Raw genomic sequence first — 18,140 nt, 5'->3', positions numbered from 1 at the left:
AGGAGAGTGAGACAGAGATTGAGAAAGGCAGAAAAAGGGAAAGCAAGGAGACAGAGACAGAAGAGAGAGAAAGAGAGGTGAAACAGAAACAGAAAGAAAGAGAAAGAAATGAAGAGAGAGAGAAGAGTGGAGATAGAAAGATAGAGAGAGAAGAAGGAGAGGTGCAACAGAGACAGAGAGAAAGAGAAAGAAATGGAGAGAGAAGTGAGGCAGAGATAGAAAGAGAAAGATAGAAGAGAGAGAAAGAGGTGAAACAGAGACAAAGAGAAAAAGAAATGATGAGAGAAGAATGAGGCAGAGATATAGATAGGAGAGGTGAAACAGAGAGAGAAAGAAATGAATAGAGAGTGAGGCAGAGATAGAAAAAGATAGGAGAGAGAGGTGAGAGACAGAGAAAGAAATGGAGAGAAGAGCGAGGTAGAGATAGAAAAAGATAGAGGTGAGAGACAGAAAGAAATGGAGAGAAGAGTTAGGCAGAGATACAGATAGAAGAGAGGGGTGAAACAGAGAGAGAGAAAGAAATGAAGAGAGAGTGAGGCAGAGATAAAAAAAAGGAGAGAGAGGTGAGAGACAGAGAAAGAAATGGAGAGAAGAGTGAGGTAGAGGTAGAAAAAGATATAGGTGAGAGACAGAGAAAGAAATGGAGAGGAGTGAGGCAGAGATAGAAAGAGAGAGGAAGAGAAAAAGAGTGAGACAGACAGAAAAAGGAAGAGAAAAAGAAAACAAGGAGACAGAGAGAGAAGAGAGAGAGGAGAGAGGGAGAGAGAAAGAATGAGAAAAGAGGAAAGAACAGAGAAAGGAGAGAGAGGGAGTGGGGAAAGAAGAGGAGGAGCAAGGAGACAGAAAAAGAAAGCAAGGAAGAGAGGAGAGGGACAGACAGGGAGAGAGGAGACAGGAGAGAGACAGAGGAGAGAGAGAGAGGGAAAGAGGCAGGAGAGAAGAGAGACGCTTTTGTGTTTGTAGGCAGGGAATGTGTCTGTTTATTGCTGTTATTATCCTCTCTCAAGTGCTTAGTATAGTGCTCTGCCCACTGTAAGTACTCAATAATTAATAATTAATTCATAATTAAGGGTAACAGGAGCAACGTTATCCCGGCCCTGACCTCTGACCCCATGGCTGGCCTAAGGGTATATAATAATAATAACAATGATGATGATTTTTGTTAAGCGCTTACTATGTGCCAAGCGCTGTTCTAAGCACCGGGGTAGATACAAGGCAATCAGGTTGTCCCACGGGGGGCTCACAGTCTTCATCCCCATTTTACAGATGAGGGAACTGAGGCCCAGAGAAGTGAAGTGACTTGCCCAGGGTCACACAGATGACAAGTGGCAGAGGTGGGATTAGAACCCACGACCTCTGACTCCTAAGGCTGGGTTCTTGCCACAAAGCCATGCTGCTCCTCAAATAAACTAATGTCCTGCAAACACGGCTAAAGTGGCCAGCGAGAGCCACTCCGGCCCACCAAACCCGTGCCTTTAAGTAGCCGCTGTTGGCGGCGAAGAGCCAGTTCATTCGTTCATTCAATCGCATTTACTGAGCACCTACTGCATGCAGAGCACTGTACTAAGCGCTTGGGAAGTAAAAATCAGCAATAAATAGAGGCAATCCCCACCCATAAGCTCCCCCCAAGTCTCCCAACCCCGACCTCCATTGGAGTGTGTCAGCTTGGAGTGACCAGGGTCGGTCCGTGACCAGTCAATCAATCAATCTTATTTATTGAGCGCTTACTGTGTGCAGAGCACTGTACTAAGCGCTTGGGAAGTACAAGTTGGCAACATATAGAGACAGTCCTTACCCAACAGTGGGCCCCCCACAGGTGCTGTAGACTGGAAGCTCGTCGTGGGTAGGGAATGGGCTTACTGACCCTTCTAGACCATGAGCCCGCTGTTGGGTAGGGACTGTCTCTATATGTCGCCAATCTGTACTTCCCAAGCGCTCAGTACAGTGCTCTGCACACAGTAAGCACTCAATAAATGCGATTGAATGAATGAATGAATGAATAATAATAATAATGGTGGTATTTATTAAGCGCTTACTATGTGCCAGGCACTCTACTAAGGGCTGGGGTAAATGCAGGCTAATCGGTAATCAGTGTGGCTTAGTGGAAAGAGCCCAGGCTTGGGAGTCGGAGGTCGTGGGTTCTAATCCCGGCTCCGCCACTTGTCAGCTGTGTGACTTTGGGCAAGTCACTTCACTGGGCCTCAGTTCCCTCATATGCAAAATGGGGATGAAGACTGGGAGCCCCCAGTGGGACAACCTGATCACCTTGCAACTTCCCCAGCACTTAGAACAGTGCTTTGCACATAGTAAGCACTTAATAAATGTCATTATTATTATTATTATTATTATTATTAATAAGACTGTGAGTCCCACCTAGGACAATTTGATAACCTTGTTTCTCCCCCAGTGCTTAGAACAGTGCTTGGCAAATAGTAAGTGCTCAACAAATACTATCACTCTATTATTATCATCATCATTATTATTCACGTCTCTGTGCCTCAGTTACCTCACCCGTAAAATGGGGATCAAGATTGTGAGCCCCATCTGGGACGGGGACTATGTCCAACATAGTAATAATAATAATAATGATGGCATTTATTAAGCGCTTACTATGTGTAAAGCATTGTTCTAAGCGCTGGGGAGGTTACAAGGTGATGAGGTTGTCCCATGGTGGGCTCACAGTCTTAGTCCCCATTTTACAGATGAGATAACTGAGGCTCAGGGAAATTAAGTGACTTGCCCAAAGTCACACAGCTGACAAGTGGCGGAGCCGGAATTTGAACCCATGACCTCTGACTCCAAAGCCCGGGCTCTTTCCACTGAGCCACGCTGCTTCTATGATTATCGTATTTCTACCCCAGCACTTAGAACAGTGCATGGTACATAGCAAACACTTATCAAATACCACAATTATTATTATAATCAGGTTGGACTTGGAATCCCCCTTTCAGAGATGAGGTAACTGAGGCACACAGAAGTGAAGTGAATTGCCCAAGGTCGCACACTGTCCTCTCCCAAGTGCTTAGTACAGTGCTCTTGCACACGGTAAGCGCTCAATAAATACCACTGATGGATTGATTGACTGATTGACTGGGGACGACATGACGGTCCCTGGATGGTCACCAGAGGCCATCCCACTGACGGGAAAAGCGGGAAACGAATGTAAGCTCTTACTGGGAAGGATGTTCGGGTATCTGTTTTTCTCTCGGTTTTCTTCTTTATTGGCCAGTTCAAAGGTTCCTTGCAAATGGCCCGATGGTAACGACTGCAAATGAAAACAAAATTGAGAGCAAACGTTTAGGATCTCACAGGATGAACGCACGCTAGCTATATAACAATATAATAATAATAATGATGGCATTTGTTAAGTGCTTACTATGTGCAAAGCACTGTTCTAAGTGCTGATAAGAATTATGGTAGCGCTGATATAATTATGGTATTTGTTGTTAGTTAAGTGCTTACTATGTGCCAAGCACTGTTCTAAGTGCTCCCCCTCCTCCCCCTCCCCATCTCCCCCGCCTTACCTCCTTCCCCTCCCCAAAGCACCTGTATATATGTTTGTATGTATTTATTACTCTATTTATTTTATCTGTACATATTTATTCTATTTTATTGTGTTAATATGTTTTGTTTTGTTCTCTGTCTCCCCTTTCTAGACTGTGAGCCCACTGTTGGGTAGGGACCGTCTCTAGATGTTGCCAACTTGTACTTCCCAAGCGCTTAGTACAGTGCTCTGCACACAGTAAGTGCTCAATAAATACGACTGAATGAATGAATGAAGTGCTGGGGTAGTTACAAGGTAATCGGGTTGTCCCACTTGGGGCTCAGTCTTAATCCCCATTTTACAGATGAGGTAACTGAGGCACAGAGAAGCGAAGTGACTTGCCCAAGGTCACACAGCAGACAAGTGGCGGAGCCGGGATTAGAACCCATGTCCTCTGACTCCTAAGCCCGGGCTCTTTCCATTAAGCCATGCTGCTCCTCATGGTCATCTACCTCCCTTCCAGGCTCCCTCTTCATTCATTCAATCGTACTTATTGAGCACTTACAGTGTGCAGAGCACTGTACTAAGCGCTTGGGAAGTCCAAGTTGGCAACAAATAGAGACGGTCCCCACCCAACAACGGGCTCACAGTCTAGGAGGGGGAGACAGACGACAAAACGAAACACGTGACAGGGGTCAAAACCGTCAGAATAAATAGAATTCTAGCTATATGCACATCATTACAAAATAAATAGAACAGTAAATGCGTAGAAGTAAAATAAATAGAGGAATAAATCTGGATAAATATATATACAGGTGATGTGGGGAGGGGAAGGGGGTAGGGCGGGGGGGATCATCATCATCATCAATCGTATTTATTGAGTGCTTACTATGTGCAGAGCACTGTACTAAGCACTTGGGAAGTACAAATTGGCAACATGGGGAGGGGGAGAGGAAAAAGGGGGCTCAGTCTGGGAAGGCCCTACTGCTTGCTGCCCCTCCTTGTCACTGTTTCCCGGCCTGGGTCTCCTTCCTTCTCCGCCCCACATCAGATAGACGCCAGCTCTGCCCGCCTCCAAAGCAGCGAGGGGCAGTGGAGCCTAGTGGACGGAGCACAAGCCTTTGAACACAGTAAGATCTCCGTAAATACGACGGAATGAAAGGACCTGAGTTCTAATTGTGGCTCCAGCACCTTGTCTGCTGTGCGGCCTTAGGCGGGTCACTTCTCTGGGCTGCAGTTCCCTCCTCTGTAAAGCGGGAATTAAATTCTTGTTCTTTCTTAGAAGCAGCGTGGCGCAGGGGAAATAATAATAATAAAAATGATGGTATTTGTTAAGCGCTTACTATGTGCAAAGCACTGTTCTAAGCGCTGGGGAGGATACAAGGTGAGCAGGTTGTCCCACGGGGGGTTCGCAGTCTTCATCCCCGTTTGACGGATGAGGTAGCTGAGGCCCAGAGAAGTGAAGTGACTTGCCCAAAGTCACACAGCTGACAAGTGTGACTATCAGCTTTTAGACTGTGAAGCCTTTTAGACTGTGCGCCCACTGTTGGGTAGGGACTGTCTCTATATGTTGCCAACTTGTACTTCCCAAGCACTTAGTACAGTGCTCTGCACACAGTAAGCGCTCAATAAATACGATTGATTGATTGATTGATTGATTGATTGATTGAGTGGCAGAGCCGGGATTTGAACCCATGACCTCTGACTCCTAAGCCTGTGCTTTTTCCACTGAGCCACGCTGCGGAAAAGAGCCCAGGCTTTGGAGTCAGAGGTCATGGGTTCAAATCCCGGCTCCGCCAGTTGTCAGCTAGGTGACTTTGGGCAAGTCACTTCACTTCTCTGGGCCTCAGTTCCCTCATCTGTAAAATGGGGATGAAGACTGTAAGCCCCACGTGGGATAACCTGATCACCTTGTATACCCCCAGTGCTTAGAACAGTGCTTTGCACATAGTAAGTGCTTAATAATAATAATAATGATGATGATGGCATTTGTTAAGCGCTTACTATGTGCAAAGCACTGTTCTAAGCGCTGGGGAGGTTATAAGCCTTAACAAATACCATCATTATTATTATTATTAAGTGCTTACTATGGGCCAGGCATTGGTCGAAGTACTGGGACAGATATAACAGATAATTACTCTCTCCCCCTTCAAACCCTTAACCTCCTCCAAGAGGCCTTCCCAGATTAAGCCCCACTTTTCCTCATCTCCCACTCCCTTCAGCATCCCCCTGACTTTCTCCCTTTGCTCTTTCCCACTCTTCCAGCCCCACACCACTTATTCATTCATTCATTCAATCGTATTTATCTTGCGCTTACTGTGTGCAGAGCACTGTACTAAGCGCTTGGGAAGTACAAGTTGGCAACATATAGAGATAGTCCCTACCTAACAGTGGGCTCTGTCCAGATCTGTCATTTATTTATTTGTACTGATGTCTCCCCACCTCTAGACTGTAAGCTCATTGTGGGCAGGGATTGTCACTGTTTAGTGTTGTACTGTCCTTTCCCAAGCGCTCAGTACAGTGCTCTGCACACAGACAGCATTCAATAAATACAATTAAATAAATGAATGAATACAGGATAAACAGGTTGGACATGGTCCCTGTACCACCTGGGGGCTCGCAAACTTAATCCCTCTTACATTATGAGCTCTGTTGGCTTCTTATTGAATGCCCATCTCCTCCAAGAGGCCTTCCCTGACTAAGCCCTCCTCTCCTCTTTTCCCACCCCCTTCTGCACCACCCTGACTCACTTCCTTCATTCAACCCTCCCTCATCTCCACAACACTTATGTCCATAGCTATCATTTATTTCTTTATATTAATGTCAGTCTTCCCCTCTGGAATGTGAGCTCCTTGAGGGCAGGGAATGTGTCTACCAACTCTGTATTGTATCGTACTCTCCCAAGCGCTTAGTACAGGGTTCTGCACAAAGTATGGGCTCAATAAATACAATTGATCGATCAATTGAATGAAGGAGTGGCCAGAGAGACAGGAGGAGAGCCAGAAGAGGACAGCATCAGTGAAGCCAAAGTTGGGTAAAGTTTCCAGGAGAAGGGGGCGGTCCAAAGGGTCAAAGGCAGCTGAGAGGTGGAGGAGCATTAATATGGAGTAGAGGCCTCTGGATTTGGCAAAAAGGAGGTCATCGGTGACCTTAGAGAGGGTAGTGTACTTCCCAAGTGCTTTGTACAATGCTCTGAACACAGTAAGCACTCAATAAATACGATTGAATGAATGAATGGAGCCAGAGTGAAGGGGGTAGAAGGGAGAATTGGAGGGAGAGAAATTTGAGGCACCAGGTGTAGACAACTCGCTCAAGGAGTTTGGAGAGGAATGGTTGGAAGGAGATGGGGTGATAATTCGAGGGAGACATGGGGTCAAGGGAGGGTTTTCTTAGGACAGGGGTCACAAGAGCACGTTTGAAAGTGGCAGGGAAGATGCCATTGAAGAGTGAACAGTTAAGGATGGCAGTCGGGGAGGAAGAAGGGCGGGCCAAGTGTGCTGATCAACTGCAAAGGGATGGGGGAAGAAATGCAGGTGGAGGGAGTGGACTTTGAGAGGAGGTTGGAGAGCTCTTGAGATACGATTGGGAAAGATGGGAGAATCAAAGAAGGGGCGGGGGAGGGAGGCCCTGGAGAGGAGCGGAAGAGTTCATGCCTCATGGTTTCAATTTTATCCATAAAGTTCATAGCCAGGTCATTAGGAGAAGCAGCATGGCTCAGTGGAAAGAGCCCGGGCTTTGGAGTCAGAGGTCACGGGTTCAAATCCTGGCTCCGCCAACTGTCAGCTGTGTGACTTTGGTTAAGTCACTTAACTTCTCTGGGCCTCAGTTCCCTCATCTGGAAAATGGGGATTAAAACTGTGAGCCCCCCCATGGGACAACCTGATCACCTTGTAACCTCCTCAGCGCTTAGAACAGTGCTTTGCACATAGTAAGCGCTGAACAAATACCATTATTATTATTATTATTATTATTATTAGGGGCAAGAGATTGGGGGGGCCGATGAGGGGACAGAGAGTTAGAGGAGGGAGTTAAACATCTGAAACAGCTGGCACGGGCCATGGACGTGGGAGTCGATAAGGATGGAAAAATAATGTTCCAGGTGGAAGAGCGGACAGAGAAATAATAATAATAACAATAATAATAATAATAATGGCATTTATTAAGCTCTTACTACGTTCTAAGTGCTGGGGAGGTTACAAGGTGATCAAGTTGTCCCACATGGGGCTCACGGTCTTAATCCCCATTTTACAGATGAGGGAACTGAGGCCCAGAGAAGTGAAGTGACTTGCTCAAAGTCACACAGCTGACAATTGGCAGAGCCGGGATTCGAACCCATGACCTCTGACTCCAAAGCCCGGGCTCTTTCCACCGAGCCACGCTGCTTCTCTGACGGACGAGGTCGGCCTGATGCCTGGATGTCTGCCAGCAGCGCTCCCCAGCTCCTGCCCAGGAGCGACGGAAGCGTGCTGATAATAATTCTTATCACCATTATTTGTTGTCTGTCTTCCCCTTCTAGACTGTGAGCCCATTGTTGGGCAGGGACCGTCTCTAGATGTTGCCAACTTGGACTTCCTAAGCGCTTAGTACAGTGCTCTGCACACAGTAAGCGCTCAATAAATACGATTGAGTGGATGAATGAATTAGTGACTTATGGAAACCACCCAGGGGAAGTAAAAAGGATCCGAGCACCTTCTCGATTTGACTCTGTCTTGTAACCGTCAAAACCTCCTGCCCGTGTGGAACGTAACCACAGACGGGGAATATGGTGAGGCATTGGACAGTTATTGAGAAATCGGCGGGGTAATGCGTCGTGGGGTGAAATGTGAAGAAGTTCTTTCCCAATTCACTCGGTTTCTTAGAAAAAGTCAAGCCTTCCACGGTGGGGAAAGGAAAATGAAAGCTAAAGGGAAATGCCCAAATGGACAGTGAGACCGAAAAGCCTTCGAAAATGCCTTCAGGGAATCTTTGGCGATGACTCCTGTTGATCATCATCATCAATCGTATTTATTGAGCGCTTACTATGTGCAGAGCACTGTACTAAGCGCTTGGGAAGTACAAATTGGCAACATATAGAGACAGTCCCTACCCAACAGTGGGCTCACAGTCTAAAAGGGGGAGACAGAGAACAAACATACTAACAAAATAAAATAAATAGAATAGATATGTACAAATAAATTAAATAAATAAATGAGTAAAAAAATGTGTACAAACATATATACATATATACAGGTGCTGTGGGGAAGGGAGGGAGGTAAGATGGGGGGATGGAGAGGGGGACGAGGGGGAGAGGAAGGAAGGGGCTCAGTCTGGGAAGGCCTCCTGGAGGAGGTGAGCTCTCAGCAGGGCCTTGAAGGGAGGAAGAGAGCGAGCTTGGCCGATGGGCAGAGGGAGGGCTTTCCAGGCCCGGGGGATTACGTGGGCCGGGGGTCGATGGCGGGACAGGCGAGAGCGATACGAACCTAGTTGTCTAAAATAATATTCATCATCATAATAATAATGTTGACATTTTTCAAGCGCTTTTTAGACTGTGAGCCCACTGTTGGGTAGGGACTGTCTCTATATGTTGCCAATTTGTACTTCCCAAGCGCTCAGTACGGTGCTCTGCACGTAGTAAGCGCTCAATAAATACGATTGATGATGATGATGATGTGTGAAGCACTGTTCTGAGCGCTGGAGGGGGATACAAGGTGATCAGGTTGTCCCACGGGGGGCTCACAGTCTGAATCCCCATTTTACAGATGAGGTAACTGAGGCACAGAGATGTAAAGTGACTTGCCCAAAGTCACACAGCTGACAAGTGGCGGAGCCGGGATTTGAACCCATTCATTCATTCATTCAATGGTATTTATTGAGCGCTTACTGTGTGCAGAGCACTGTACTAAGCGCTTGGGAAGTATAAGTTGGTAACATATAGAGACGGTCCCTACCCAACAGCGGGCTCACAGTCTAGAAGGCTCTGGATCCCAAGCCTGGGCTCTTTCCACTGAGCCATGCTGCTTCTCTTAGCTAATAATAATAATAATAATAATAATAATAATAATAATAATAATAATAATAATGGTATTTGTTAAGCGCTTACTAGGTGCAAAGCACTGTTCTAAGCGCTGGGGAGGTTACAAGGTGATCAGGTTGCCCCACAGAGGGCTTACAGTCTTTATCCCCATTTTACAGATGAGGTAACTGAGGCACAGAGAAGTGAAGCGACTTGCCCAAAGTCACACAGCTGACGGAGCCGGGATTTGAACCCATGACCTCTGACTCCAAAGCTCGTGCTCTTTCCACTGAGCCACGCTGCCTCTTCGCTATTCATAAAGAAGCAGCGTAGCCTAGTAGAAAGAACACAGGACTAGGGAGTCAAAGGCCCTGGGTTCTAATTCCAGCTCTGCCACTTCATCAACCATCAGTCGTATTTATTGAGCGCTTACTGTGTGCAGAGCGCTGTACTAAGCACTTGGGAAGTCCAAGTTGGAAACATATAGAGACAGTCCCTACCCAACAGTGGGCTCACAGTCTAAAACTGACTTGCCTGCTGTGTGACTTTAGGCAAGTCGCTTCACGTCTCTGGGCCCCAGTCTCTTTATGAATAAAAAGGGGACTAAATGCCTGTTCTCTTTCCCGTTTAGACTGTAAAACCCATGTGGGACAGAGACCGTATCTGACCCGATTATCTTGACTCTGCCCCAGAGCTTGGCATCATCATCAATCGTATTTATTGAGCGCTTACTATGTGCAGAGCACTGTACTAAGCGCATGTAGTAAGTGCTTAATAAATACCACAGTCATTCCAATTATTGCTATTTGGTCACACTGTCCTAAAACGTGTTACCAAGACACAATCTTGCTCTAACAGCAGACTCTGTTCATCCGTGAAATGTGTTTTTCCGGGAATAATAATGATGGCATTTATTAAGCGCTTACTATGTGCAAAGCACTGTTCTAAAGCGCTGGGGAGGTTACAAGGTGATCAGGTTGTCCCACGGGGGGCTCACAGTCTTCATCCCCATTTTACAGATGGGGTAACCGAGGCACAGAGAAGTGAAGTGACTTGCCCAAAGTCACACAGCTGACAATTGGCGGAGCCGGGATTTGAACCCATGACCTCTGACTCCAAAGCCCGGGCTCTTTCCACTGAGACACGCTGCTTCTCGCATCAGGAATGTTGGGGAAGTCCACCCAACAGTGAGACTCGAGGTGGGAAAGGGCCGTTGTGAGCACATATGTGACTGTTTTAAGGTACTTGTTAAGTGCTTACTATGTGTCCGGCACTGTACTAAGCGCTGGGGTAGATGCAAGCTAATAATAATAATGGTATTTGTTAAGCAATTACCATGTGCCAAGCATTCATTCATTCATTCATTTGCATTTATTCATCATCATCAATCGTATTTATTGAGCGCTTACTGTGTGCAGAGCACTGTACTAAGCGCTTGGAAAGTGCAATACAGCAATAAAGAGAGACAATCCCTGCCCACAATGGGCTCACAGTCTAGAAGGGGGGAGACAGACATCAATACAAGTAAACAGGCATCAACTGCATCAATATGAATAAATAGAATTAAAGATAGAGTCACATCAATGGTAAAATAAATAGAATAATAAATATCATCATCATCAATCGTATTTATTGAGCGCTTACTGTGTGCAGAGCACTGTACTAAGCGCTTGGGAAGTACAAATTGGCAACATATAGAGACGGTCCCTACCCACCAGCGGGCTCACAGTCTAGGAGAGTGGGCTGGGAAGTCCTTCACTCCCGAGACTGTTTGCACCCCCCAAATCAGTGCCGGTTTGTGTTGTGAGCTGCAGTTGTCAGGTTGTGAGACCCCAGAGTCCCGCGGAGTGTGATGGCGGGTGGGCAGAGGCACGTCAGGCTGGATCTGACACACGTTTGGACGCCCCAACCTTTCTTCCCGAGCCAACGTGGGGGCCGTATCCTTCCGGGACAGACTGAGGAGGAGGGAGGGCCTTGAGTCACCGTTGCTTAATGGTTAGAGCCGGGCCTGAGAGTCGGAAGGAGCTGGGTTCTAATCCCGGCTCTGCCCCTTGTCTGCTGAGTGATCCTGGGCAAGTCGCTTCACTGCCCTGGGCCTCAGTCCCCTCGTCTGTAAAATGGGGATGAAGACTGTGAGCCCCAGGTGGGACGGAGACTGGGTCCAATATTCTAATCCCGGCTCCTCCACTTCAATCAATCAATCAATCGTGTTTATTGAGCGCTTACTGTGCACACAGTTACCTTATCTGGAAAATTCATTCATTCATTCATTCAATCGGATTTATTGAGCGCTTACTGTGTGCGGAGCACTGTACTAAGCGCTTGGGAAGCACAAGTTGGCAACATATAGAGACGGTCCCTACCCAGCTGTGGGCTCACAGTCTAGAAGACTGTCAGCTCAGTGACTTTGGGGAAGTCACTTCACTTCTCTGTGCCTCAGTTCCCTCATCTGTATAATGAGGATTAATAACAATAATAATAATAATTATAATAATAAAGAGCACGGGCTTTGGAGTCAGAGGTCATGGGCTCAAATCCCGGCTCTGCCACTTGTCAGCTGTGTGACTTTGGGCAAGTTACTTGACTTCTCTGTGCCTCAGTTCCCTCATCTGTAAAATGGGAGTTGACTGTGAGCCCCCCCTGGGACAACCCAGTCACCTTGTATCCCCCCAGCGCTTAGAACGGTGCTTTGCACATAGTAAGCGTTTAATAAATGCCATCATTATTAAATCCCACTGAATCAACGGCCTGTGTGACCTAATAATAATAATGGTATTTGTTAAGCGCTTACTATGTGCAAAACACCGTTCTAAGCGCTGGGGAGGTTACAAGGTGATCAGGTTGTCCCGCGGGGGGCTCACAGTCTTCATCCCCATTTTACAGATGAGGTAACCGAGGCACAGAGAAGTGAAGTGACTTGCCCAAAATCACACAGCTGACAATTGGCAGAGCTGGGATTTGAACCCATGACCTCTGACTCCATAGCCCGGGCTCCTTCCACGGAGCCACACTGCTTCTCAGCTTACCTCAGGTTACAGGAAAACCATCTTAATCTTAATATCTTAATCTTAATCTTAATCCATCTTAATAAATGAAATCATTATTATATCCCCGTTTTACTGATGAGGTAACTGAGGCACAGAGAAGTGAAGTGACTTGCCCAAAGTCACACAGCTAACAGTTGGCAGAGCCGGGATTTGAACCCATGACCTCTGACTCCCAAGCCCGGGCTCTTTCCACTGAGCCACGCTGCTTCTCAATAGAATAGTGCCTGGCACCTAGTAAGCGCTTAACAAATAGGCCCAGAGAAGTGAAGTGATTTGCCCAAAGTCACACAGCTAACAGTTGGCGGAGCCGGGATTTGAACCCATGACCTCTGACTTCCAAGCCCGGGCTCTTTCCACTGAGCCACGCTGCTTCTCAATAGAAAAGTGCCTGGCACCTAGTAAGCGCTTAACAAATACCGTTTAGATAAAAATAAAATTAAATCTCACCGAATCAACGGTCCTTGTGACATGGTTTCCCCTTAACCAGAGTGCTCTAAGCGCCTAGCATAGTGCTCTGCTCACAGAAAGCCCTCACAGAAGCTGCGTGGCTCGGTGGAAAGAGCCCGGGCTTTGGAGTCAGAGGTCATGGGTTCAAATCCCGACTCTGCCAACTGTCAGCTGTGTGACTTTGGGCAAATCCCTTCACTTCTCTGGGCCTCAGTTCCCTCATCTGTAAAATGGGGATTAAGACTGTGACCACCCCCGTGGGACAACCTGATCACCTTGTAATCTTCCCTGCGCTTAGAACAGTGCTTTGCACATAGTAAGCGCTTAATAAATGCCATTACAAAAAATGAATAAATAAATAACACTGATTGATATTTTTGGACTGCCATCCCACCTCCTATCTTTTAAATTCCACTGAATCAATGGTCCCCCCCTGGTTTTCCCGTAACCTGAGGTAACCTGAGAAGCAGCGTGGCTCCGTGGAAGGAGCCCGGGCTTTGGAGTCAGAGGTCATGGGTTCAAGTCCCGGCTCCGCCAATTGTCAGCTGTGTGACTTTGGGCAAGTCACTTCGGTTCTCTGGGCCTCAGTTACCTCATCTGTAAAATGGGGATGAAGACTGTGAGCCCCCCGTGGGACAACCTGATCGCCTTGTAATCTCCCCAGCGCTTAGAACAGTGCTTTGCACATAGTAAGCGCTTAATAAATGCCATTATTATTATTATTATTATTATTCTCTGGGCCTAGGTTCCCTCATCTGTAAGATGGGGATTAAGACTGTGAGCCCCCCGTGGTACAACCAGATCACCGTGTAACCTCCCCTCTGCACATAGTAAGTGCTTAATAAATGCCATTATTATTATTATTATTATTATTATCATTATTATTATTCTCCAAGCGCTTGGTACAGTGCTCTGCTCACAGTGAGTGCTCAACAAATCCCACTGATTGATTGATTGATTGATTGGTGCCTTCAAACTACCATACCCCACAGCTAGTCCATTAACTGCCGCTAAATCAATGGTCCCCGTGATCCAGTCTCCTCATAACCAGAGTTTCTCCAAGCGCTTAGTACAGTGCTCTGCGCACAGTGAGTGCTCAACAAATCCCACTGATTGATTGATTGATTGATTGGTGTCTTCAAACTACCATCCCCCGCAGCTAATCCATTAACTGCCACTAAATCAATGGTCCCCTTGACCCAGTTTCCTCATAACCAGAGGTTCTCCAAGTGCTTAGTACAGTGCTCTGCACACAGCAAGTGCTCTCCAAATCCCACTGATTGATTGATTGATTGGTGTCTTCAAACTACCAGCCCCCGCAGCCAATCCATTAACTGCCACTAAATCAACGGTCCCCTTGACCCAGTTTCCTCATAACCAGAGGTTCTCCAAGCGCTTAGTACAGTGCTCTGCGCACAGTGAGTGCTCAACAAATCCCACTGATTGATTGATTGATTGGTGTCTTCAAACTACCAGCCCCCGCAGCCAATCCATTAACTGCCACTAAATCAACGGTCCCCTTGACCCAGTTTCCTCATAACCAGAGGTTCTCCAAGCGCTTAGTACAGTGCTCTGCGCACAGTGAGTGCTCAACAAATCCCACTGATTGATTGATTGATTGATTGGTGCCTTCAAACTACCATCCCCCGGAGCTAATCCATTAACTGCCGCTAAATCAATGGTCCCCGTGATCCAGTCTCCTCATAACCAGAGTTTCTCCAAGCGCTTAGTACAGTGCTCTGCTCATAGTGAGTGCTCAATAAATCCCACTGATTGATTGATTGATTGGTGTCTTCAAACTACCATCCCCCGCAGCTAATCCATTAACTGCCGCTAAATCAATGGTCCCCTTGACCCAGTTTCCTCATAACCAGAGGTTCTCCAAGTGCTTAGTACAGTGCTCTGCACACAGCAAGTGCTCAACAAATCCCACTGATTGATTGATTGATTGGTGTCTTCAAACTACCAGCCCCCGCAGCCAATCCATTAACTGCCACTAAATCAATGGTCCCCTTGACCCAGTTTCCTCATAACCAGAGGTTCTCCAAGCGCTTAGTACAGTGCTCTGCACACAGTGAGTGCTCAACAAATCCCACTGATTGATTGATTGATTGGTGTCTTCAAACTACCAGCCCCCGCAGCCAATCCATTAACTGCCACTAAATCAACGGTCCCCTTGACCCAGTTTCCTCATAACCAGAGGTTCTCCAAGCGCTTAGTACAGTGCTCTGCACACAGTGAGTGCTCAACAAATCCCACTGATTGATTGATTTATTGGTGTTTTCAAACTACCAGCCCCCGCAGCCAATCCTTTAACTGCCACTAAATCAATGGTCCCCTTGACCCAGTTTCCTCATAACCAGAGGTTCTCCAAGCGCTTAGTACAGTGCTCTGAGCACAGTGAGTGATCAACAAAACCCACTGATTGATTGATTGATTGATTGGTGTCTTCAAACTACCAGCCCCCGCAACTGAGGCACAGAGAAGTGAAGTAACTTGCCCAAAGTCACCCAGCAGACAAGTGGTGGAGTCATTCATTCATTCATTCATTCATTCAACTGTATTTATTGAGCACTTACTGTGTGCAGAGCACTGTACTAAGCGCTTGGGAAGTACAAGTTGGCAACGTATAGGGACGGTCCCTACCCAACAGTGGGCTCACACTCTAGAGTCGGAATTTGAACCCACGACCTCTGACTCCCAAACCCGGGCTCTTTCCACTGAGCCACGCGCCACACGGGATAGGGACTGTGTCCAGCTCAATTTGCTTGTATCCTCCCCGGCACTTAATACAGAGCCCCGTACATAGTATGCGCCTAACCAATACTCTCATTATTATTAGTAGTGATAATAATAATAATCCCCAGTTTACAGATGACGTTACTAAGGCCCAGAGAAGTGAAGTGACTGGCCCGAGGTCACACAGCAGACAAGTAATAATAATAATAATAATAATAATAATGATGGCATTTAGTAAGCGCTTACTATGTGCAAAGCACTGTTCTAAGTAATAATAATAATAATAATCCCCAGTTTACAGATGAGGTTACTAAGGCCCAGAGAAGTGAAGTGACTGGCCCGAGGTCACACAGCAGACAAGTAATAATAATAATAATAATGATGGCATTTATTAAGCGCTTACTATGTGCAAAGCACTGTTCTAAGCGCTTGGGGAAGTTACAAGGTGATCAAGTCGTCCCACGTGGGGCTCACGGTCTTCATCCCCATTTTCCAGATGAGGGAACTGAGGCCCAGAGAAGTGAAGTGACTTGCCCAAAGTCACCCAGCTGACACTTGGCCGAGCCGGGATTTGAACCCATGGCCTCTGACTCCAAAGCCCGGGCTCCTTCCACTAAGCCAAGTGGTGGAGTCGGGCTGAGGACCCAGGTCCTTATGATTCCCAGGCGCTTACTACACTGTGCCTCAGTTCCCTCATCTGTAAAATGGGGATGAATAATAATGATAATAACAATGGTGTTTGATAACAATAATAACGATGATGGCATTTGTTAAGCGCTTACTACACTGTGCCTCAGTTCCCTCATCTGTAAAATGGAGATGAATAATAATAATAATAATAATGGTGTTCGATAACAATAGTAACGATGATGGCATTTGTTAGGCGCTTACTACAGTGTGTCTAAGTTCCCCCATCTGTAAAATGGGGATGAATAATAATGATAATAATAATGGTGTTTGATAACAATAGTAACAATGACGGCATTTGTTAAGCGCTTACTACAGTGTGCCTCAGTTCCCTCATCTGTAAAATGGGGATAATAATAATGATAATAATAATGGTGTTTGATAACAATAATAACAATGATGGCATTTGTTAAGGGCTTACTACACTGTGCCTCAGTCCCCTCATCTGTAAAATGGGGATGAATAATAATGATAATAACAATGGTGTTTGATAACAATAATAACGACGATGGCATTTGTTAAGGGCTTACTACACTGTGCCTCAGTTCCCTCATCTGTAAACTGGGGATGAATAATAACGATAATAATCATGGTGCTTGATAATAATAATAACGATGATGGCATTTGTTAAGCGTTTACTACACTGTGCCTCAGTTCCCTCATCTGTAAAATGGGGATGAATAATAATGATAATAATAATGGTGTTTGATAATAATAATGATGATGGCATTTGTTAAGCGTTTACTATGTGCAAAGCACTGTTCTAAGCGCTGGGGAGGATACAAGGTGATCAGGTTGTCCCACCTGGGGCTCACAGTCTTAAACCCCATTTTACAGATGACGTAACTGAGGCCCAGAGAAGTGAAGTGACTTGCCCAAAGTCAGCTGACAAGCGGCGGAGCCAGGATTTGAACCCATGACCTCTGTCTCCAAAGCCCGTGCTCTTTCCATTGAGCCACGCTGCTTCTCTAAGCACTTACTATGTGCAAAGCACTGTTCTAAGCGTTAGGGAGGATACAAGATGATCAGGTTGTCCCACGGGGGACTCACAGTCTTCACCCCCATTTTACAGATGAGGTAAAGGCACAGAGAAGTGAAGTGACTTGCCCAAAGTCACACAGCCGACAAGTGGTGGAGCCAGGATTCGAACCCACGACCTCTGACTCCCAAGCCCGGGCTCTTTCCACTGAGCCACGCTGCTTCTAATAAGCACTTACTATATGCCAAGCACTGTTCTAAGCGCTGGGGGGGATACGAGGTGATCAGGTTGTCCCACGGGGGGCTCACAGTCTTAATCCTCGTTCCTCACATGAAGACTGTGAACCCCACGTGGGACAACCTCATTACCTTGCGTCTACCCCAGCGCTTAGAACAGTGCTTGGCACATAGTAAGCGCTTACCAAATACCATCATCATCATCATCAACACCCCACCCTAAGACCCCTGAACCGGGGACCTCCCGACCCCCAACTCAGAACCATCTCCGGCCCTCTCTGACCCCGGGAAGTCGACAACTTATTTTGTCTACTTCAATTCAATCGTACTTATTGAGCGCTTACTACGTGCAGAGCACTGTACTAAACGCTTGGGAAGTACAAGAGAAGCAGTGTGTCTCAGTGGAAAGAGTGGCTTTGGAGTTAGGGATCATGGGTTCGATTCCCCCGGCTCCGCCAATTGCCAGCTGTGTGACTTTGGGCAAGTCACTTCACTTCTCTGGGCCTCAGTTCCCTCATCTGTAAAATGG

At 46.6% G+C, this 18,140-nt stretch overlaps 1 protein-coding gene across 5 annotated transcripts in view; it reads right to left on the bottom strand.

The window, feature by feature from the left end:
- PTPRE (protein tyrosine phosphatase receptor type E) overlaps nucleotides 1-18,140 on the bottom strand; it is a 212,236-nt gene that overhangs the window by 94,259 nt on the left and 99,837 nt on the right. For all 5 annotated transcript variants that reach the window (XM_038743959.1, XM_038743960.1, XM_038743961.1 and 2 more), the window contains one exon: nucleotides 3,175-3,265. In XM_038743959.1, the coding sequence (XP_038599887.1) occupies nucleotides 3,175-3,265 (91 nt within the window). The remainder of the gene's footprint in view (nucleotides 1-3,174; nucleotides 3,266-18,140) is intronic.

This window comes from Tachyglossus aculeatus, chromosome 3 (assembly GCF_015852505.1).
Source record: "Tachyglossus aculeatus isolate mTacAcu1 chromosome 3, mTacAcu1.pri, whole genome shotgun sequence".
Lineage (NCBI taxonomy): Eukaryota > Metazoa > Chordata > Mammalia > Monotremata > Tachyglossidae > Tachyglossus > Tachyglossus aculeatus.
This window is presented reverse-complemented; position numbering and strand designations above follow the sequence as displayed.